This window comes from Scyliorhinus torazame, chromosome 22, assembly GCF_047496885.1.
Source record: "Scyliorhinus torazame isolate Kashiwa2021f chromosome 22, sScyTor2.1, whole genome shotgun sequence".
NCBI lineage: Eukaryota > Metazoa > Chordata > Chondrichthyes > Carcharhiniformes > Scyliorhinidae > Scyliorhinus > Scyliorhinus torazame.
The window spans coordinates 74,997,351-75,020,644 of NC_092728.1; the positions used below are offsets into that span (position 1 = coordinate 74,997,351).

Below are 23,294 nucleotides of genomic sequence, written 5' to 3' on the forward strand. Positions count from 1 at the left end.
CTGCGACCCCCCCCCCCTAATCAGACCATCCACTATCCATTCATGGCATCCACCGAACCTGATCCAATTCCACCAACTCTTCCTCCCAGTACCCACATTTAAACCCTTAGGACCAAACATTTGGCATAATTGATCCCCACCCTTTAGACCCATCTCTGTGATGCTCAACCACCACCCTACAACGGGACCAAAGCATGCATGGCATGTTTACCCTCCTAAACAGTCCCAGTGTTTGCCTTCCCCAGGCATCCTCCCACCCTTACCCACTGATCCTGCCTCCCTTGCAGACTCCACCCACCTCGGACTACCGACACCCAATCTGACGTTTATGTGCAGGTCTCAAGGACATAACAGCTGCTACTCACTCAAGTCCAGGAAAAAGTCTACCTCGTCAGGTACAATCATAAATTGAATAAATTTCTCACCAGTGGAGAACCTAATTTAGAGGCAGCATGTCAGTGTGCCAAGCTGGCCTTTAAATGAGCATGTATCACATGCAAATGAACTTCCTGACTTTGTTCATTGGGACGCTCAACCAGCCAAGTCCTTAGGCAGCACTTTCTAAATCCACAACTGCTCCCATCTGAAAGGAGGTCAGCAGGCACGTGGGAACACCACCACCCATGTTGTCCACCAACATTGAGTTTTTAAATTCTTTAAAATGGATATATCCATTGTCTTTCAGAAGTGGCATAGTTACTCTGCCTCTAATCATTAAAAGTAAAACTTTTATTTGAAATATTCTTCATAAATATTTTCCCATTGATAACTTGTTACTGGGGTTGTGTCATGTGCAATTACAATAAATAAATGCCCCACAGTTCAAAGACAGCTTCCAGCACTAGAAATATAGACAGTTCAATCATCTTATGTCATAAACTTGCTAGTTTCTTAAATTGATCATCAATCAAAATAAAACACAAATTGATGTGATTGCTTTGCAATTTCTGGATTATTAAGTTTCTAACAAGCACATTTTCAGTCATCTTTAAGTGCTGAAGCAGCAATTTCAATCTTCCCATTTAGTTCTTCCGGTGATTTCAACAGTTCTGCTAAGCGGCTGTGAGGCATCTCGAGCAGCATTCCTAAAGGAGATTGCAGAAGTATTAATGCCATTATAAAGGACTGTGTGTTCTTATCAAAATCACCAAAATATTAATTTGATGCCCAGACCCTGAAGTACTGTAAATGTATTTTACAAAACTTTTACTGGACCCGATAGCTCCTTAAAATTGCAGAATCACAATTTGAAATGAGGCTAATATCAGAGGTATTGCCAACATCTAGGATGTAAAGTAACGTCACCATTGTTCCAGATGACCATGGGCTGCTTTCCCCTTTTTGAGGGAGAGAGCCGATTAGTGGTGGTGATTTAACCTGAAGGTCACCGCACCTCAGGCAAGGGGTAAGGTTGAGAAGGCGGAGCCTTCATGAATAACCTCAGCCAGTACAAGAATTGAACCCATATGGTCGGCTTCACTCTGCATCATAAACCAGCTGGCCAGCCAACTGAACTGAACCAGCCCCAATAGCAATCTAAATAGCTCAGCCACTGTTGGCTATGCCTTTAGTTGCCAAGGTCCTAAACCCTGGAATTTCCTCTCTATATAACTCCGCCTCTTTCTCTGTAAAAATGCACCTTTAAACACCGCTCTTTGACCAAGCTTTTGATGATCTACCCTATTAACTTCTTGCGTAACTGTGTCAAATTTTACTTTATAAAGCGTTTTGGGATATTTTATTACATTGAAGGCACTAAACAAATGTACACTGTGTTTCTGCTGTTAAATTCAGCAGGGTTTAGTTCCCAGGAACCTACACCGAGACAACAATAGCAGGCTCAACTGGCTAATCCCCAGAGAACTGGGTGGTTCAGTATTTGGTTTCCCATCTAGGTAAGAAAGGGTGACCAGTCTGTAGAAATCTCAAAGAACTCAGACGTAGAATGAGAAATCCCTGCTTACGGTTGCTGACCACTAGTAATTTCAAAGTAATCTGATAAGGACCAGATAATCAGTTTCAGTGACGTTGGCCAAGGAATAAATATTGGCCAGGGCATGAGGGAAATCTCCCCTGCTCATCTTAGAAATAGCAATGGAGTTTTACATCCAGCAAGGAGGGACAGGTGTGGCCTCAGTTTAAGGTCTCAGTACTGCACGGGAGTGTCAAAGATACCGAAGACATAAAGAGAAAAATATAAAGAATATAATACTGTATGCAATAAGGGATAGGATTTTTAATAATTACACATACCTGTTATCCTGCTTGCATGTTCACTATATTTTGTATTGCTGACATAACAATACAACTCCTCTCCTATCTTTTCACTCTCAGTGTCCAATTCACTTCCATCTTCATCATTCGCCAATCCAGAATTCGGAGTAGCTGACTGCGAGAGCACTGCCTGTGCTTTTTCAACAGCAATGTGTAGTGCTAATCTGTCAGTTAGCAACATCTGAATGGCTGAAGGATCTAGTTCCAGTAGCATTCCTAAAAACAAAAATGGCATTAGGTTCTTTGACAAATTGGAACCATTTGAACAATGAGAATTTGGTAGTTGTAGATTCTAAAATAGCAAAAAGCCTGATCAACATTTCATGGCATTTAAAGCTGCTTTTAATTTCAGACACACAGTGAGAAAGACAAGCAATATGTACATAAAATGAAGATCAAATTAGGGATTCGGACTCCAACAATAATAATTATAATTAACAATAATTAGTTCGCATTCTAATTCATAAAGTGGAACAATTCCTGAATTCAACTTTCATCCCATATCATGCTGTAGTTGGCCTCGAATTTTCAAAACACAACTTGATTGGTTTCATAGTCTGTTAAAAGTCTCAGACATTTGTGCAAAAACCCTGGCTATTTGTCTCATTGCGTCAAGTATTAATGTTATTGTGAACGAGTGTCAGCTCTAGCTGTGTCCAGTTAACAAGTGACATTCTAACTGGACACAACCATGAGAATCAACATGTCCAAGTGATACAGCCCGAGAGCATAAATGTCATGTCGGGTACACGGTTTATGTTCTGCCGCCAGACATCACAATTACAATTAGAAAGGCATGTTGTACGATATCATCTTGCCAATTTTGTTAACACTACAAATTCCTTAAATCCAGTATTATACTCCCAAAATCAAACAAAGAAGCCAAAGGGGACACTTAGGATTAGGTCTAACAGCATTCCCAGGGTGGGATTTTGTGGTCCTTCCCGCTAACAGGTTTGGAAGGTCATTTCATATTCATAGGACATCCAAGTGGCTTGCTCATCATGGAACTACTTTTGAAGAGTAGCACACTGTTATAATGTATAATGTAGGAAACATGGTAGCTATTTTATGCAAACTGATCTCCCACAGCGAGCAATACGATAATGACCAGAATCACAAAAGGTTAGTATGTAGGTAAAGCAAGTAATTAGGAAGTATTAGGGGCCAGGGTTTAGAGAACCCCAAAGTGTATCATGGAGTTCACCTGACCCACAACTTTAAATAGATTTGGGTTATGGGGAGCACAAGGGCCCACTCTACAGGTGTGATGCAACAGAGATCTAAAGTACTTTTAAAACAAACAATGTTTATTATATGAATCCAGTTAACATTTTATAAACACACAATAAACATCTTAGCAACTATCAACTCAAATACTTACCCCAAAGAATACAGTACTCTATAAGTAACCCTTAATCTTTCTTAGCAACATCCATAAGACAAATTCCCTCTTTGACAAAGACCGCAGATTTAAATTCTCTACTGAGAACAGTTATCACTTTTAAATTAGCAAGTGATCTGAAGACCTTCTTTTCATGCAGAGATCAAAATGATACCCTGTTTGGCTGGATGCAGCTCCAACTCTGAAAACTAAAATAAACGCACACTGTAGCTGCCAGCTCAAAAACGAAAGTAAAAGCAGAGATACCCCAGCTCCACCCACACTCTGACATCACTGCAGCTATTTGATAAACACCCATTTCTTAAAGATACTCTCACATGACAGAAGGCTTATAGAAGGTTATCGTTTTCTGTGAGGGGAAAGGATTGCAAACATTGGGAAATCGTGCTTCAATTGCACGGGGCATTAGTGAGACCACATCTGGAATATTTTGTTCAGCATTGGTCTCCTTATTGAAGGAAAGATGCAAATGTGTTGGAAACAGTTCAGAGAAAGTCCACTGGACTAATTCCAGGAATGAGCGGGATGTGTCTTACAAAGAAAGGTTGGAGAGGTTAGGTTTGTATCCACGAGAGTTTAGAAGAATAAGGGGTGACTTGATTGAAACCGTTAAGATCCTGAGAGATATTGACAGGGTGGACTTGAAAGGATGTTTCCCTGGTCAGAGATCTAGAACTAGGGGTCACTTATTCAAGATGGAGTTGAGTGCCTCTGGAACTCTCTCCCTCAAAAGGCAGTGGACGCAGACCTTTAAATAGATTTACGGCAGAGCTTGATAGATTCTTGATTAACAAATGGGTTAAAGGTTGTCGAGGGCAGGCAGAAATGTGAGGTTAAAGCTTATTGAATGGCGAAGCAGACTCATGGGACCGAATGGACTCCTCCTGCTCCTAATTTGTATGTTTGTATGTAGCCTGTTTTTTTAATGATAAACATTGGTCACAACACCAGGAGCAACTCCCCTGTTCTTCTTCACAATAATGCCAAAGCGACCATTTACATCCACCTGAGACAGGTCCCTGATTTAACACATCAAAAGAAAGCATTTCCAAAAGTGCTCCTATTCTACAGTCAGTGTGGATTTTTGTGCTCAAGTCAAGAGGGCTTTGAACCTACAACCTTCTCACTCAGAGGCGAGAATGCGACCAACTGAGCTATAGCTGACACAAATGCACTTCCATTTCTAAATCTAAATAAATCGGGGAATTCACGTACGAATTTTCAATTACCAGTAAGTCATTGCCATATCTCCAAGTGTCAAGGATAATGTAAAGTAAGGATCCTTACAAAAGATGGAGTTGTGTTTCAAGAGGCGAAGCAATTCCTAACCTGGTTGAAAAGTTCACGATTGACAATGAAGTAAGTTTTCAAATCTTTGTAACTCCTGTAAATGGCACCCTGTTGCATTTAAGTAGTTTTAATGCTCCTGCTGTACAACAGATTTGTCACCCCACAAAAATTAATTTATGGATTCAAAGAATAAATGAGAGTTCCCCTCACCAGTAATGCAAGCACAGTTCTGTGGGTCGATCTTTTCTATCTGCTCAAAAACTTTCTCCCCCAGCTTCTCTTTCGCATCATCAAAATCCGAACTGTTGGACATCTTCCTCTCATCGGACATTTTGCTAACAAATGTGAAAAACATTGAATTTGAAGTACAGTGCACTCAGGATATCGTACAAATGCTTGCATGTGTCTCAGCTTCATATTGATTGTAGCTGGTATATTGTAAAATAGTTTTAATTTCTTGATTTTAATGCACTGACAACAATTCCACGCGTTTGAAAAGCAAATGTCCATTTTCAGCCCCTTGTAAGCCAGTGGCTCAAACAATTATCTTCTCCTCTTCCTAGCCTTGCGGCCCGTGAGATAGTCCGTTTTCCCCATCCTTTTAATATTCAGCAGATCATGGGGACAAGCAATAGCTTCTTCGGCATGGGCACTTTGTCAATCACTGCACAGTAAACCGGAATATAAAAACATTCTAAACACTGTGTTTAAAATATACACCCACTTACAGTTCGAGCGCATCCTGTGCGATTTGAATCCTTTGTTCCAACAGTTGCAAATCACTGACCAGCTTCTTTACTTCATTCCGTCCCATTTCCAATAGCATACCTATTTAATAGGCACAAAAGTAAACCTGCATGCAGTACAATCAGAAGTAATTTAATTTGTATGAAACATCAACTTCAACGTGTTCTGTAACCAATTCCTGACATAATTTCTATATCCAACCACATCTATTCCATTTGATTCAAAATTGTTTATGATAATTCCATCACTCTACGGAGTTAATCAAAAAAATCTGATCTTCTAGACAATTCATTATTGATCATTTTGGTAGCCTGTCAATCCTGGCATTCAATAGATTTGTCATCCCATACCAGGGGTGGCCAAACCACGGCTCGCAACTCACATGTGGCTCCTTAAACATAAGAGTGCAGTTCAAAAGACAGCTGGTTAACTACTATCCAATTTACAGCCCTGCCGTTTTACAAAGCCCAGCCCGGAGTTTTTTTTTAAGGGTCTCCAAAATATTTGGCCATTTTCTGAACAGCCAAAACCGCTTCGGGAGGGAGGGGGAAACCAGAAAGCACTGGGAGGGGTTTCCGCCAGAATGATGCAGGGCTGGGTGACCCGTGACATTTTGGAGCGGCCTCTCTGGCTTCCTAATCCACCTTCTTGCTGCTAACCTTCCAACTTGCAGCCTCCATCTGGAAAAGGAAGGAAACAATTTAACACAGAACCGAGGAATACAAGAATCTACTGTGTTGGGGTGCAGGTCCTCTGATGCAAATTTGTTGTTCAGTAAGTGATTATAACTCCATTCACCCACTCCCCTCCCCTACCCCCATCACTCCCCAGGTATAATCAGACCATTTTTGTGAAACCTCCAGACTGATTTTCCACATTGGAAGAGCAAGATTTCAAAGTCAGTTCAGCAGTGAGCATGTGCCAATTTTTTTGCGTCTCAGTGAAGCAGATTTGTTCTGTCTACCTCTAGCAGTGAGTAGCCCTGATAGCTCAAGTTTATTCTTACTTAAGGGATATTACTATTATAATAGTTTAGAAAATTTTCCCTCGCAAGTGTGCAAGAATGGTAATAAAAATGTCTGTAAGGGCAGCACGGTGGCTCTGTGGTTAGCACTGCTGCCTACGGCGCTGTGGACCTGGGTTCAATCCCAGCCCTGGGTCACCGTATGGAGTTTACACATTCTCCCCGTGTTTGCGTGGGTTTCACCCCACATGCAAAGATGTGCATGGTAGGTGGATTGGTCACACTAAATTGCCTATGTCTAACATATATGGCTCAACGGTTCAGAAACTTTGGCCACCCCTGGCAATACAATATAATCTTATTACTCCTTGAAAATATGGTTGAGAGTTCCTTTTGCCAGAATTGCAATGTCAGTTATTTAAACAGGGACTTGTTTCCAGATTAATAATTACCCTTCTTAATATCTCCTTTTTTTTAAAAAACTTGTTAGAATTATATAATTGCTATTTATTTTTGTTCTTGGACATTTTTTTTCAGACATTTGCAGTTAGTGTATCTTTTCCCTCATTCTGAATTATTGGCTCATTAAGGAAAATGTCCACAAAACGTGAATTTTGAACAATGCGTAGACAATGGGAGCAGAACCAATCCAGCAACCATAGGTTGGGCATAACTAAACAATACACTGCACCACCAGCCAGGCTATATCGCAATCATTTTCTGTGAAAAATGGTAAACAGTTTGGTACTGGCTAGCCAAGGTGTCAATGGGAGCACTGTCACCACTGAGTCAAAAGGTGGCGGGTTCAAGGTCCGCATTTGGAGATATTAAGCTGAAGTCCCATCTGCCCACACAGATGCACAGATCTTAATGGCATTTTTCAGTCAAGAAGCATGGAGGAGTTTTCCTGGTATCCTGATCGACATTGATACTATCTGGTCATTTACTTCATCACTGTGTGTAAATTGGTTGCTGTATTTCCCAACATTAAGTAATGACTCCACAAGTATTTCATTGGCTGTAATGCACTTTGCGATGTCCCGAGGTTGAGAGAGATGTTATAAACGCAAGCTCATTCTTTCTCAAATTTCTTATGAATTGAATGTCTATAAATAATGCTACAGTCCAAGCAAAGACTTGCAACCTTATCACAACTTGCTGACAACTGGAGAGTACTAACTGGTCATGGTGGCACAGTGGTTAGTATTGCTGCCGCACAGCACCAGGGACCGGGTTCAATTCCGGCCTTGGGCGACTATGTGAAGTTTGCTTTCTCTCCGGGTGCTCCGGTTTCCTCCCACAGTCCAAAGATGTGCAGGTTAGGTGGAATTATGGGGATACTGCGGGGAATGGGCTGAAGTTAGGGTGCTCTTTCAGAGGGTCGGTGCACTCGATGCCCGAATGGCCTCCTCCTCCACTGCAGGGATTCTACGATTCTAAGCAAATTTAAATATGAATAAATTGTGGAATCAAGGTAATTTGTTGGTGTAGCATGTTTCAGTTTGGTTTTCAACAGTGAAGGCCAGAATATCTAAATTCCCAATAATCTACAAACCTCCATAAAATGAATGACAGCAAAAGACTCACTGGTTCATATAGCCTGTCTAACATAATTATGATGTGCAAGCAGACGTACAGACTTGGATTTTCACAACCTCAGGACGGTCCAAAGTCCCTTAGCGTCCAAGAAGTGGCTGTGAAGTGTTATCACTGTTGCAATGTAGAAAACACAGCAGCCAATTGACACACAGTAAACTCCCACATGATAATCACCAGATCATTTGTTGATATGGGGTTGATTTAAAAGATAAATATTGTCCAGGACATTGGGGAAAACACCCCGCTCTGCTTTTTCAAACTAGCGCCACGGGATCTTTTACAACAATCTGTGAGGGCAGGCAAGGCCTCCCAGTTTAATGTCTCATTTGAAAACAGCACTCCCACGGTACTGTGCTTGATTGCAAAAATCAGACTGATACTGGAGTGGGACTTGAACATTCTGACTCAGAGGGACAAGTGCTACCAAAGAAACCATATTGTGTACAACATTTCTGATAAATTTCTTTTTCACTATAAGTAAAAAATAATTTACAGGTTGAATTCCAGAACAGAGGAAATAGATAACTCTCATAACTTGAAGTTTTGACTTCAGACATATTTTTAGAATTGAAGATGGCAATTTTTAGAATGAACTAACCAACCTGTTATTTTCTCACTGTGTCCAGTATTGTGGATGTCCACCAGGTCATACAACTGATCGCCTAATGAATCAGTAGAATCAGAATCCACATCGCCTTGCACAAATTCAAACAGACTGGAAATCAAAAACATTTGTTCCTCAAACACCAAAATCTGCATGACAATATATGGGGAACATTCACCATAATGAGATTAATAGGACAGGTTAAATTTAAGGTTTCGTGAATTCTTTTTTTTTTTAAGTAATTCTAGCACTGAAGAGTATCAGCAATCCAACAACCACTTGATGAAGAATATGAAGCAGTAATCTATCTCACACTGAACTGGTACTCAAAAGAACCACGAGATTTACTTAAAACTAAAGCAGGTGAATTATCTAATTTAGTTTACAATGAAAATAATTAGAAGCAACGTTCGCTTAAAAAACTGCTCATTGTGATTCCCATATACCATTTATTTATGTCTTGCCATTTCTCTGTGGAATCCTGAAGTGTGTTGAGTGCTTTCTGAAGTCCAGCAGATAGCAATTTCTCATCCTGCATCATCTGATCCAGCACAGGAACTGGGAGCTCCAACAGCATCCCTGTAAGAGGCTCAAAACAAAAAGAGCTTTTATTGAAATGCATGTATTATTGATGCCATGGAATGGATTGAAAATACATATTTACAACTGTCAGAAGATAATTCGATATTAATCAATAATTTCATGTTTTACCACTGAACAGAAGATTAATACAGTCTATATGTGTTGAAGCATGAATGCATTCATCTTCATATGAATTCAGATTTTATTACAGTGAACAACAGGAACTTTCCTCCATGAGGGTATCCAAATTATTAAAATGGTGAAAGGAATCTCCATTTGTAACCAATTTCACATACATTTAACAGTTCTTAGATTGATGTCTCTGCTCCTTTATTTTTGACTGACTCATATTCCACAGTCCTTTAGCCAGAAATTCAGCCAGTTGCCTCTTATTCACTTCAATGCCCATTCATCATAACAATTCCATAATCTTCTACCCTTTGCAAAATAGAAACGGACAATTATCTTCCTCATTTCCAACTTGAACTAGAGTGCCTTGTATTTCAGTCCTCTGCTCAAGTGAATAATTACTGGAATCAGTTTGTTAATCCTCTACATAAACTTTAACATTACAATAGGGCCACTCTGGAGGAGTCTCCCTCCCCCCAAAAAATACATAACTTTAGAGGGGATAACTTGACCAAAGGTTTCAAGATATTAAGGAGAACAGATAGAGTATCTATGGGGAGAAACTATTTTGCTGGTTAGGGAGTATAGAACTTGGGGAGGGAGCATAGTCTAAAAATTAGACTTAAACCTTTCAGGAGTGAAATTAGGAAATACGTCTACATACCAATGGTCATACGAGTTTGGAACTCTCTTCTTCAATGACAATTGATATTAGGTCCATTGTTAACTATTAATCCAAGATTGGTTTATCTTTGTTAACCAAAGGTATTCAGGGATATGGGGAAAATGAGGGTACGGTGAGTTAGATCACAGGTCAGCCATGATCTCACTGAATGGCAGAACAGGTTTGGGGGAGGGGGAATAGCCTACTTCTGTTGTTCTAATTCTCAGCCCAGCCTCCTTACCTTTCCTCCCAATTTGCATTTCTAATATCTATCATCCTAGTTGCTTGTATCTTTAGGGCTATAATAGCTTTTCCACAGCTCTTGAAATTGAATTCAACCAAAGTTATTCACAACAATATAACCAATTTGATTTATATTCTGTCCTCTGATAATTTAACACAGCATCGTGTTTTTCTGCATTGCTACCAATAAAGTTGGGCTACTGGTTTCATTCATTTATCCACATATTGGTTTCCTGATCAATACCCAGCATAGCAGTTCAATTTGACAGATACCATGTTTTGGTTTTATGCCTCCTTACTATTTTACTTAGCTACACTGAGCTATATTATCTTACCTACTGATAGTTGTCTAAAACATAAAATTATTCTGACTCCATTGCTTCTAACTTGGGAGATTTTGCTAATGATACTTTCACACCAATCAGATCTCTAAATTATATTCAGGATCCCTAGACCAACTGTTTTAGTATGGTATGAAAATAAAATGGCTGTACCTGTAAGTTTTATGGCCAGTTCTGGATGTTGTGGGAAGATGGCATTATAAAGTGTTTCGCCTCGCGTATTTTGTTGCTCCATCAGCTATCCATTTAAAACCATTTCAATATAAGCCAGAAGAACTGAGGTATGACCATCCCTCATCCAGGTTTGTCCTGTCCTCTTCATCAGGAAATTTGCACCATTTATTTATCTTCTTCAACTTCACAGCACTGCCACACAAAAAAAATCTCAAATTAGTAATAATAATTAATAATAATCTTTATTAGTGTAGTAGGCTTACATTAACACTGCAATTAAGTTACTGTGAAAATCCCATAGTCACCACACTACGGCGCCTGTTTGGATACACTGAGGGAGAATTCAGTATGTTCAATTCACCTAACAAGCACGTCTTTCGGGACTTGTGGGAGGAAACCGGAGCACCCGGAGGAAATCCACACACACATGGAGAGAATGTGCAGATTCCACACAGACAGTGACCCAAGTCAGGAGTCGAACCTGGGTCCCTGGCACTGTGAAGCATCAGTGCTAACCACTGTGCTACCATGCCATCAGTCCTTACTCAGATGAGGAAAACAAATTGATTACGGTCACACCATTACTATCTGTGGACAAAAATATTTTTCTGTCCAACTACAATCACTGAACCAGCTTCTAACGGCGAGGCAATATCGTAAACACAAAAAACCTCAAACTACATTTGAAAAACTATTTTAAATTTTGTCCCCAAAAACCTCTTTTACAAAAATATACTTTATTCATAAACTATCTGAAACATTACAAAATATTTCAAAACGACCATCATGGAAAGTGCAATGATATTCAAGTTGTCTATTGCTGCAGTCGGAGGCACAATCAAAGGAGCAATCACAATCAACATTTGAAAATGGTCATTACAGAAAGTGCAATAACATTAGTCCACGTAGGATACGTTACTCTAGGAGGTGTTTCAAGACAATTGCGTTATTTATAATCCAAAACAGAAGACAGGAACCCACCCTTCAGATGATCACCTTCACCATCACAACTGCGTCGCGCCGGCAGAATGCATCATCAACTCCGCCCGCGTATTGCGTCAATCGAATCGCTTCTGTATTGCGTCATCCGAGTCGCTTCTATATTGCGTCATCCGCACCGCCACGCAGATGACGTTACCCGCAGAGTGCGTCATTCTCTCCAGCCGGCGAGCCACCCTCTTAGCGAACAAAATAGTTCCACGGCGTGAACCCGAAAGATGAAGACCGCGCCACAAGCCCGCCTGCATGTGTCGCTGGCAATTTAATTGAGAAACCCGGCGGATCGGGGTAAGCGACGAATGAGCAGCCGACGGGCCGCGCGAGGCGGTGCTGGACATGTAGTCCCGGTCAGGCGGAGGGAGTGCCGGCGGTGGGTGTGATAAGGCGGCGCGTGGGGCGGCCTCGCTCTTTCTGGCGGCGGCGGCGAGCGGAGCAGGTGAGTGCAGCCCGGCCAGAGGGATAGGCAGCCTGGGCCAGGCCGCACCTCCCCCCACAACCCCCGGCCCAGAGGCAGACAGCCTGGGAGATCCAGACTCTTGCTGTCGCTCAGGCCGCACCTTAGGCCTCGGTTACATAGAGGGAGGGTGCCCGGGTGGGTTGGGAGGACGTGGCCGGGCCTGGATCCAGGAGGCTGCGCCGGGCGGCTGGTTTCCGAGGAGTGGGTCTGAAGGGAGGGCCGGGCTCCATGTGGCCGCCGCTGCCCCCGGGGGGGGGGGGGGGGGGAGTGAGGAGGGAGACTGGTCTCAGCCCCAGGTCCGCTCTCCATCGCTCTGGCTTCAGTAAAGGGCAAACCCCGGGCCCGTGTTTGTGAACATTTCAAACCGTCTTCTGTCTCTCTCCAGGTGGTTAATGATGTCAGCTCATCTCCAATGGATGATCGTCCGCAACTGCTCCAGTTTCCTCATTAAAAGGAACAAGCAGGTCTATAGCACTGTGAGTATGGAGCTTTTTAACCATATTCTGTTTTGTTATAGAATCCGTACAGTGCAAAAGGGGGCCACTTGGCACATCGAGTCTGCACCCACCCTCTGAAAGAGACTCCTAATTAGGCCCACTTCCCCACCCTATCCCTGTAACCGGGGGCACTGGACATAGCCAATCTACCCAACCTGCCTTCAGGTTAATCTATTCTAGAGTTATCCAAAATTCCTTAGTTAGTCATTTAAAGCACTGGAGGCCATTTGGCCCATCAAGTCTATGCTGACCATAAGACATAGGAGTGGAAGTAAGGCCATTCGGCCCATCGAGTCCACTCCACCATTCAATCATGGCTGATTTCAACTCCATTTACCCGCTCTCTCTCCATAGCCCTTAATTCCTTGAGAAATCAAGAATTTATCAACTTCTGTCTTAAAGACACTCAACGTCCCTCTGGCAATGAATTCCACAGACCCACCACTCTCTGGCTGAAGAAATTTCTCCTCATCTCTGTTCTAAAGTGACTCCCTTTTATTCTATGGCTGTGCCCCCGGGTCCTAGTCTCCCCTGCTAATGGAAACAACTTCCCTACATCCACCCTATCTAAGCCATTCATTATCTTGTAAGTTTCTATTAGATCTCCCCTCAACCTCCTAAACTCCAATGAATATAATCCCAGGATCCTCAGACGTTCATCGTATGTTAGGCCTACCATTCCTGGGATCATCCGTGTGAATCTCCGCTGGACCCGGTGAATCTCTGCTGACCTCTCACTTATGCTGACTTCCCACTGAGGAATCCAGTTGTCCCCGCTCCCCTGCCCATTTCCTGTAGCCCTGCAAGTTTGTTTCCTTGCGAGGCCATCAATTTCTTTCTGAATTAATTGAATGCTTCCACTTCCACGACCCGTGAGTGCAGTGTTGCCATGCTACTCATGTTTGAAAAAGATTCTTCCTTGAACACCCTGGCATCTGTTCCTCAAAAGCTTAAATCTGTGTCCCCAAGGCTAGTATTTGTGCGACTTGTGAATCCTTACGACCTTTTGGGTGTTGCTGCCCAGGATCTTGGATTTATGGTCACTTTCGGACAGAATTAATCCAATCCTGCTGATGTCCAGAAATTATTACTATGCTTCATTTAAAAAAACCTTTTTGATACTGTCTTGTCAGGAGCCCAATAACCTGAAGTCCAGAAACTCTTTCCGCTACAATGGACTTATTCACCGCAAAACTGTAGGTGTAGAGCCAGCAGCTGACGGGAAAGGAGTGGTGGTCGTTCTCAAAAAGCGAGCGGGTAGGTGCCTGTGAATTGTACATCTATGCCATCTTGTATTTTGTGGATTTCAAGCAGTCAGATATGTTCAATGGTGTGCTGTAATTGGGCAGGAGTAACTGAGTGCTTTTGCAACTTATTTTTCTGTACTTTCTCCCTGCCGTCTTATTACAGTACTCTATTGGTCTTCATTCACTGGCTGAATAAGATTGCGTTGCCAATTCTGCTCTTTAAGTAGGTATCCGAGAAGCAAAAGAGCAGCCTGGAATTGTATCACTGAATTGTTACCTCTTTTCTCCATTCATGTTGCAGTTTTGAACATGCTGGGTCGTTCCTCCTTTTGGTGTTGAGTGTGAATAAGATTGTCTGGTGGTGTGGCCACTTATGCACTGCTTGTGGTACTTCATTTTACGTTGCCTTCTATTCAGTTTTGTGCGTTTGTCTACTTTAGGTCAACGCAAACCAGCAACCTCCTATGAAAAGATCACCATCAACAAGAATGGCCGCGCTACCCTGAACAGTTTACGACACATCATCCGTAAGAACAACTACCGAAAGGATCTTCGCATGGTATGAGGAGTTTGGAACTGTTTACACAAATGCCATGCCCGCCTAAGGTGGTCAAGTCATTTTCACAATAACAGAAAATACAGTGCAGAAGAGACCATTTTGGCCCATCGAGTCTGTACTGACACATGAAAAACACCTGCCCTATGTACCTAATCTCATTTACTAGCACTTGGCCCATGGCCTTGAATGTTATGACATGCCATGTGCTCACTCTGGTACTCTTAAAGGATGTGAGGCAACCCACCTCTACCACCCTCCCAGGCAGTGCATTCCAAACCGTCACAGTCCTCTGGGTAAAGTTTTTCCTTGCATTCCCCCCTCCCCAGACTTCCTGCCCCTCACCTTATGAACTTGTGACTGACCCTTCCCCTAAGGAGAACAGCTGCTCCCAATCCACCCTGTCCATGCCCCCTCATAATCTTGTACACTTTAAACAGATCGCCTCTTGTCTTCTCTGCTCCAGCGAAAACAACCCAAGCTTATTCAACCTCTCAACTTAAATGTTCCAGGCCAGACAACATCCTGGTAAATCTCTGCACACTACTAAAGGTGAGGCCTCACCAATATGCTGTATAACTCCAACATGACCTCCCTGCTTTTGTAATTTGTGCCTCGATTGACATAGGGAAGTGTCCCATACTGCACTGTCTCTTTCCCGTTCTCGCTTTAATTCTTATTTTGCTGAGATCAGCTGACTTCAACACAGACTTAGGGGTATTTTCTATAACTGAGAATTTGTCCACTAAGCCACCCAGTCACCTCTTTAAACTCAACAAAAATAATGTGACAACAGCGAATGCCTTGGGGCTGGATTCTCTGGTCCACCTGCCGCGTTTTCCTGAATGGCGCGCCATTCCTGCCACCAGCCAATGGGGTTTCCCATTGTGACCACCCCACGCCGCCGGGAAATAGACGGGAGTGGGTGCGTGGCCAGTGCAGCGGAGAATCCAGCCCTTTGTGTTTAAATTTGCAAAATAGCACTGACCTTTCCTCTGACTCGAGGTAATTTTTCATTTTAGCCACCTAGTTTAATCTCACATCCCTGCTCTTTTAATTTATGGATTCTGCTTCAACGATGATTTGTGACTGAATTTCACATTCCAGTGACTCAACAGAGAATGTTTTCTTCCTTACCCGTCTTTAATTCCATTTTAGTTGAGCCCCCTCATTATTTAGCTGACCGATGGGTCACTTTTTTAGTGGCTTGTACGTCTGTGTCATTATTTAATATATGGTTTCTGCCTTTTCCATGTGGCCACTTTTGCCTTATTGCCATGACCAGTGTTAATGGAAGCCTACTTGTGACAAAGATTATTATTATTATAATACTGTTGATATAAATCTCTTGTGAAAAGCTTGTCCTGGAAGTTATAATGAAATTAAAATCGCTTATTGTCACAAGTAGGCTTCAATGAAGTTACTGTGAAAAGCCCCTAGTCGCCACATTCTGGCGCCTGTTTGGGAGGCTGGTTCGGTGCTGCTCGCCTGCCTTGGTCTGCTTTAAAAGCCAGCTATTTAGCCCAGTGTGCTAAACCAGCCCCTGGTTTAACACTCCAGTTGAGAGTTGATTTTGTAATGGTGTGATTTTCTTTATTTTCAGGCTGCAATTCGCCGTGCCAGTGCTATTCTGAAGAGTCAGAAACCAGTTGTGGTCAAGAAGAAACGCACTCGTGCTACCAAGAGTGCATAAACTTGTAAAAGACTTGATGTGATTCGTAATAAAGGAACGTTTTAAGTAGCTTCTGTGTATTTGTGAAATGAGCTGTTTGTGCTTGGGACTAGCCCCATCTTCATGGGAACTAAGGGCAGCACGGTAGCATGGTGGTTAGCACAATTGCTTCACAGCTCCAGGGTCCCAGGTTCGATTCCCGGCTTGGGTCACTGTCTGTGCGGAGTCTGGACGTTCTCCCCGTGCGTGGGTTTCCTCCCACAGTCCAAAGATGTGCAGGTTAGGTGGATTGGCCTTGCTAAATTGCCCTTAGTGTCCAAAATTTCCCTTAGTGTTGGGTGGGGGTGTGGGCTTAGGTAGGGTGCTCTTTCAAAGAGCCGGTGCAGACTCGATGGGCCGAATGGCCTCCTTCTGCACTGTAAATTCTATGAAGTTGCTGGAGAAAGACCAGCATTTTTTGCTCATCCCTAATTAAACAGATGGTGCTGAGCGTCTTGAACTGCTGTAATACTTGTGATGAATATGCACTCCCATAGAGACTCCTGTACAACTGAGTGGCTTTGCAGTTGGCCTGGGGTCTCGCATCCAAACTGGGTGAAAACAGTAGATCTCCTTCCCTGAAGGACATTAGTGAATTGGGTGAGTTTTTGTGACAATCCAACAGTTCCATGGTGACCATAGTTTTATTCCAGTGTTTTTAATTAACTGTTGCCCTAGTGGACTTTGAACTTGTCTCCAAACCATTAGCCTAGGCCTCTGAATTAATAAACCAGTAATGTGACCTCTGCTGCAATAACCCATCATCTGGATAGTGCAGGAGGAATGCCAGTAATTTCCTGAGGAGAAATTCCCTTGGTAAAGATAATATCTTTCTATTAGTGGCTATTAAATGGCTACACCTGAAATGATGATGATCTGGGATCATATCTTTATAGGTTTCAATTCTGTTAGAACATTTGGACAAGATTACTTATAATTGCTTGAGTATTGTTGAAAAAGGATGCTGTTAAAGCATTTCATCAGGACCAGTTTGATCAAGTTTATGTGAACCACATTAGGCTTCAAGGTTCCAATAATTGAAAGGGAAACGTCTAAATGCACGTCTTCTATTGATTGATTTTGAAGGAAGGAACCACATTTGATCACTTGTGATTGCACAAAGTTGTCTATATATGACAAAAGAGTTATCTGGAATCGAAACGTTAGCTCTTCCCTCTCCCTACAGATGCTGCCAGACCGGCTGCGATTTTACAGATATAAAAAACAGAATATGCTGGATCATGTATACCCTGCAAGCAGGGAGAACATGACCAGATATTGTGCAGTCTTTGAATTAAAAGAATGGGGGACAATGGTCCTCTGGCACAAACAATTTGAATTCACTTGCCAACCGATCAGCACCTTTTTACTAAATTGTTGCTCCCTTTGAAATTTGGCATTCTTGCATCTGCCCTGGTAAGAGTGACAGCATATTTTAGCGATATACCATTATTCGTTGGACTAAAATTAAAACCTTTTTGTTCTGGTGGGGAGGGTTAAATGAATTGTTTTTACATACCTGTGTGATTGCTTTTTAAGCTTGTTAATCCATGTTTTCATAAAATCTTGCAGTGTTCGTCTGAAGTATTCACTTTTTAAATGTTCGAGACACCCCTTTGGTACCCTTGTTAACTTGCTGTTTGGTAGAGTGGCATTATTGCAGAAAACTGGCGTGGCTGCTCTGGAACTGTAAATAATGAAATTACCTGACGCCTTGAAATCTAGCTACAACCAAAACGCTGGTTTCCTCCAGTCTGAAGTTGCATCTATCACCTGCATAAAAGTAAAATAGTGGATACTAGAATCTGAAAGAAGAACCGAAAATGCTGGAAAAACTCCACTGTCTGTAGAGAGAGAAAATAGTTAATGGGATTCTCCAAGCCCCTCAGCCACATGTTTCTCAGTGGCTTGTCGTCCGTTGGCAGTGGGGTTCTCTGCTGCTGTTAATGGGAAATCCCATTCAAAACACTGGTGGGGGGGGGGGGGGTGCTGGTGTGACCAGAAAATCTCGCCAACTAATGGCTGGACAATTCCAGCCAATCTATGACTCGAGCGAAAGAAGAAGAAACGTGATGGATTATGTACTGTATAACAGAGTAGAAGGTCAGTGATTGGTGGGAGTTATGATAGATTGCAACAAAGATTAGTGGGTAGCATTGTGGATAGCACAATTGCTTCACAGCTCCATGGTACCAGGTTCGATTCCGGCTTGGGTCACTGTCTGTGCGGAGTCTGCACGTTCTCCCCGTGTCTGCGTGGGTTTCCTCCGGGTGCTCTGGTTTTCTCCCACAGTCCAAAGATGTGCAGGTTAGGTGGATTGGCCATGATAAATTGCCCTTGGTATCCAAAATTGCCCTTAGTGTTGGGTGGGGTTATGGGGATAGGGTCGAGGTGTGGACCTTGGGTAGGGTACTCTTTCCAAGAGCAGGTGCAGACTCGATGGGCCGAATGGCCTCCTTCTGCACTAAATTCTATGTATGCCGTGGGACAGGAAGCATTAATGGCAGACGACAGTGCAAGTAGTTGCCTAAAGGCAAGATATCGTGTGAATAGGAGGAAAGATTAGTGAAAGCAAAACTTAAGTGACAAATGATGTGGGGGTGCATTGAGAAAAATGTTCTGGATATTTTTTAAAGTGCTTAAATAGGGCATAAAGATCATAGTACAGGTGTTGGACTCAAATGTTGAGGCCTGAGGGCTGTGATATGCCTAATCAGAAGATGAGGTGCTCTCTAGTTTGCGTTGGGCTTTAATGGATGGAGCACTGCAGCAGACCAAAGGTGATAATGAGAGCAAGATACCGAGTTGAAATATCAAGTGACCATGAAAGTTGGGGTCATGCTTGCAGGCTGAGTGGAAGTGGTGACCCAGTCTGCATTTAGTCTCCCCCAATATAGAGGAGACCACATTGGAAATAGCAAATACAGTGAGCCAAATTGAAGGAGGTGCCAGTGAAATGTTTCGCTTGAAGGGTGAGGAGGTAAAGGAGTTGGGGTGATGAAGCGGACCAGGGTTTCATGGAGGGAGCGGTCTCTTTGGAATGCTGATGGAGGGTGAGGGTTAGATGTGTTTCATGGTGGCCCTCCCATGTGGTCCAGCAGTTAGTATTCCTGGTTTTCACCCAGGCGGCCCGGGTTCGACTCCTGGTATGGGAACGAACATTTATTGAGGGCAGCATGGTAGCACAATGGTTAGCACTGTTCTTTCACAGCTCTAGGGGCCCAGGTTCAATTCCCGGCTTGGATCACTGTCTGCACGTTCTCCCTACGTCTGCGTGAGTTTCCTCTTGGGGGCTCCGGTTTCCTCCCACAGTTCCAAAGATGTGCATGGTAGATGGATTGGCCATGCTAAATGGCCTCCTGCACTAAATTCCATGATTAAGCGGTAAGACAGACATACAGAAGTGCCATTTTCAAAGGTGTCATCTTCAGGGAGGCAGCGAAACCTGGAGAATGGGATGGCGTTCATACAGGCAGCAGGGCGTAAGTTCTGTAGTCAAGGTAACTGGGAGTTGGTGAGCTCTTAATGAATCTCGGTGGTCAGTTTATCACTGATAGAGATGAAGGAAGGATGTTAAGGTGAGAGAGGGGTGGAAATTGGAAGCAATATTTACAAATCTTTCCCGGTCCAGACGACAGTATGAAGGGCATTGACACAGTCATCAGTGTTGCGGGATTGGGCCTGAGCAGGACTATGAGGAATATTCCACATAACCCACAAAAGGACAGGAATAATGGGGCCCATGTGGGTACCCATGGTCACACCTTTTCTTTGCAGAAGTGAGATGAGTTAAAGGAGAAATTGATGACTGACAGAAAATGTTCAGACAGGTGGAGGAGAGTGGGGATTGTTTGGGCCCCCATTCAAGGAAAAGAGCCCTCAGACCCTCATGATGGAGGTATAGAGGGGCTGGGCATCCAGAGTAAGGAGTAGGGCCAGGGTATTGGAAATTGTTCATAGGACGTAGGGCATCAGAGGAATCGGGAATGTAGTCGGAAGAGATTATCCAAGGGGAGTGAGGATAGAGTCAAGATAGGAAGACATGAATTCCGAGGGGCAGGAATAGGCTAATGCAATGGGTCTACCAGGGCCTTCCTGTTTGTGGATTTTGGGAAGGAGATAGCAGCGGGCTGTGTGTTGTTGGGCGACTGAGATCGGAGGCTGCGGAGGGAAGATCTCCAGAGGCGATAAGGTCAGTGACAGTCCTGGAAACTGGCTTGATGTTTGGTGATGGGGCCGTGGTCCAGGGAGTGGTTGGGGCACGTATCTGAGAGTTGGTGCTTGGCTTCTGCAAGGTAGAGGTCCGTATGCCAGGAGTGCACCTGGAGCTGTCTCCCCCATCTAGAAGAAAGGAAAGCTGTGCTTAAGAATCCTCATTATGCTTAGATGTAGATGTGTAGTGTTTGTTTTTAGGAATTACAATGGCACTAGATCTTCCTCTTCTATTCCCTTCAGCCTACTGTGATTATAAAGGAAAGTTTTTCTGTATGTCGGATGTAAGAGGTGTTACGTAATTAAAGAACTCAGGTAAAATACTTGGATTTGGAGCCAATTTTAAGGAATCCAGCGACTAAAATAACATTCTTTTAGACCAGGAACCTCTTTAAATCAAACTATCGACGAATGGTCATCATTTAGATGTTCTCCTTCCAAACACTGGGGGCTGGATTCTCCGGTCGCTGAAGCCGAAATCGCATTCGCAGAACTGCCGGAGAATCCAAACTCCTGACAAAATTGGGGGCGGCGCCGCTTTCGCAATTCTCTGCCCCCTCCAAAGCAACCGCACCACGTATCGACGGCCTCCCCCCGCCCCCCCCCCCCCCCCCCCCCCCTCCGATGCTCCGGCCGAGTTCCCAACAGCGCAGGACACATGTGGTCTCATCCGTCGAGAACTCGGCGTGGCGTCTGCGGACTCAGTCCAGCGCCGCCACAGTCGGGGGAGGGAGGGGGGGGGCATTATTCGGGGCTGGGGGCACTGTGGTGGGCCGGGCCGGCCAGCGAGCCGGTCGAAGGGGGTGACTATTTTGCGGGCCGGGTCCGCGAGCGGCCTCCACCATGAAGCATGGCGCGGCCACGTACCCGGCAATTCTCCGGGGTGTATCGGCAGCTAGAGCCGGGTGCTCTACGCTGCCATCCTGCTAGCCCCCAGCAAAACGGGGAATCGGTGGCCGTTTTGCCACCGTTCCCACGTCGGCGTGGGGACATAGCCCCAGAATTTGAGAATCCAACCCTGGATTCTTGACTCCCATGATCTAGAATCATACTTTTATTTACAGACTAGGATAGAGCCTCAGCTATTTAAAATCCTTTTTTTATACATAAATTTAGAGTATCCAATTCTTTTTTCCCAAAAGAGGGGCAATTTAGCGTGGCCATTTCACCCAACCCTGCACATCTTTTTGGGTTGTGGGGGTGAGACCCACAAAGACTGGTGAGAATGTGCAAACTCGACACGGACAGTGACCTGTGGCCGGGATCGAACCCAGGTCATCGACGCTGTGAGGCAGCAGTGCTAACCACTGTGCCACCCTACTGTCCAGCTATTTACAATCCATATTAATGATTGACAAAGAGACTGAGTTATTCAAGGGACATTTGCTCAGATTTTTGGTAGAGAAGTGAGTTGCCGGTTATAGGAGGCGGATGGCAAAGTGGAGTTGAGGCCATGGAGAAGGAGGCCATTTGGCCCATCGTGTCTGCACCAACCCTCTGAAGGAGCACCCTCCCTTAATCCACTCCCCATCACCCCACCTAACCGGCACATCTTTTGACACGAAAGGGCAATTTAGCATGGGCAATACACCTAACCTGCACATCTTTGGACTGTGGGAGGAAACCAGAGCACCCGGAAGAAACACAAGCAGACACATGGGTGCAGACTCCACATGGACACCCAAGAAGGAATTGAATCCAGGTCTCTGATGCTGTGAGGCAGCAGTGCTAACCACTGTGATGCCCCGATTACCAATTGATAAAGAGGGAATGCTGTTGTATTTACAGCAGTAAATTCCTGTATTTTGCAGTTTGGTCATTTTCACAAAACATTTACTTTTCTCCCATAGTTTTCAATTAATTTAACCAATCTAAATACCTGGATTCTATGAGCATTGTTGCAAGCTACATTGAAAATACTTAAAACAATTGGCTATCCCTATGATTCCTTTGAATAGTTTTATCTTTGGCAAATGGGGATTGGAGGCCTTACTATATCAGCAACTATCCCACTGAATTGCTCATCCATGGTTTTTGTTATCATCAGACTCTACTGTTCCAGTGGTCTCGTGACAGGCCTCTCACTTATCTGCCTTCTGTAAATTTGAGCTCACCCAAAAAGGCTGCCTGAATCCTAATTCACACCCAAGTCCCTTCCTCACATCAACCAAAAGAGATGTGAGAGGTTTCAGCGATGGGCGATGGAGATAAGGCCACGGAGGGATTGCCAATTTTAAGTAGTGGCATTGCTGAACCTGAAGCCAATGTTGTTCACAGATAAGGAGCACCCGGTGTTATTTAGGATACAGGCAGCATAGTTGTGGATGAGTTCAATGAGAAGGAAAATGCAATGGATAGGAGAGCATTGGAATAATCAAGTCGAAAGGAGGGTTCAAACAGCATGATTTGCCGTAGGGAAGGCTGATAGAGTGGTTTTGTGGTCAGTGAGAGAACACAGCGTAAGAAAACAATAGGGAGAGAATCTGAGGACGTAATGTGAGAGATCTTCTGTTAATCTAAAATGAACCAAGAGATTTTGTTCACAGAATTTGGGCCTCGTTGCTAAGGCAAGTATATGTTGTCCCTCCAAAAATGGTGG

The 23,294-nt window shown here is 43.7% G+C and overlaps 2 protein-coding genes across 5 annotated transcripts; one reads left to right on the plus strand and one right to left on the minus strand.

Moving 5' to 3' along the window:
• Positions 1-708: 708 nt before the first annotated feature.
• LOC140399135 (uncharacterized) lies at positions 709-12,144 on the minus strand. Of its 4 annotated transcripts, none has more exons than XM_072488371.1 (8): positions 11,998-12,144; positions 10,996-11,208; positions 9,348-9,462; positions 8,882-8,994; positions 5,698-5,797; positions 5,180-5,304; positions 2,254-2,490; positions 709-1,085 (listed from the first exon to the last, which is right to left on the minus strand). In XM_072488371.1, the coding sequence occupies exons 2-8, from the start codon at positions 11,075-11,077 to the stop codon at positions 979-981; spliced, it is 879 nt and encodes a 292-aa protein (XP_072344472.1). In that variant the 5' UTR covers positions 11,078-11,208; positions 11,998-12,144; the 3' UTR covers positions 709-978. The 4 variants fall into 4 exon arrangements, with proteins under 4 accessions (XP_072344472.1, XP_072344471.1, XP_072344474.1 ...); XM_072488370.1 differs by having other exon boundaries at positions 9,330-9,462; XM_072488373.1 differs by lacking the exon at positions 11,998-12,144 and having other exon boundaries at positions 9,348-9,472; positions 10,996-11,203.
• Positions 12,145-12,366: 222 nt separating this feature from the next.
• rpl28 (ribosomal protein L28) lies at positions 12,367-16,513 on the plus strand. Its single transcript, XM_072488375.1, has 5 exons — positions 12,367-12,451; positions 12,858-12,948; positions 14,103-14,226; positions 14,657-14,775; positions 16,376-16,513. Exons 2-5 carry the CDS (start codon positions 12,865-12,867, stop codon positions 16,463-16,465), a joined length of 417 nt encoding a protein of 138 aa, XP_072344476.1. The 5' UTR covers positions 12,367-12,451; positions 12,858-12,864; the 3' UTR covers positions 16,466-16,513.
• Positions 16,514-23,294: the final 6,781 nt, after the last annotated feature.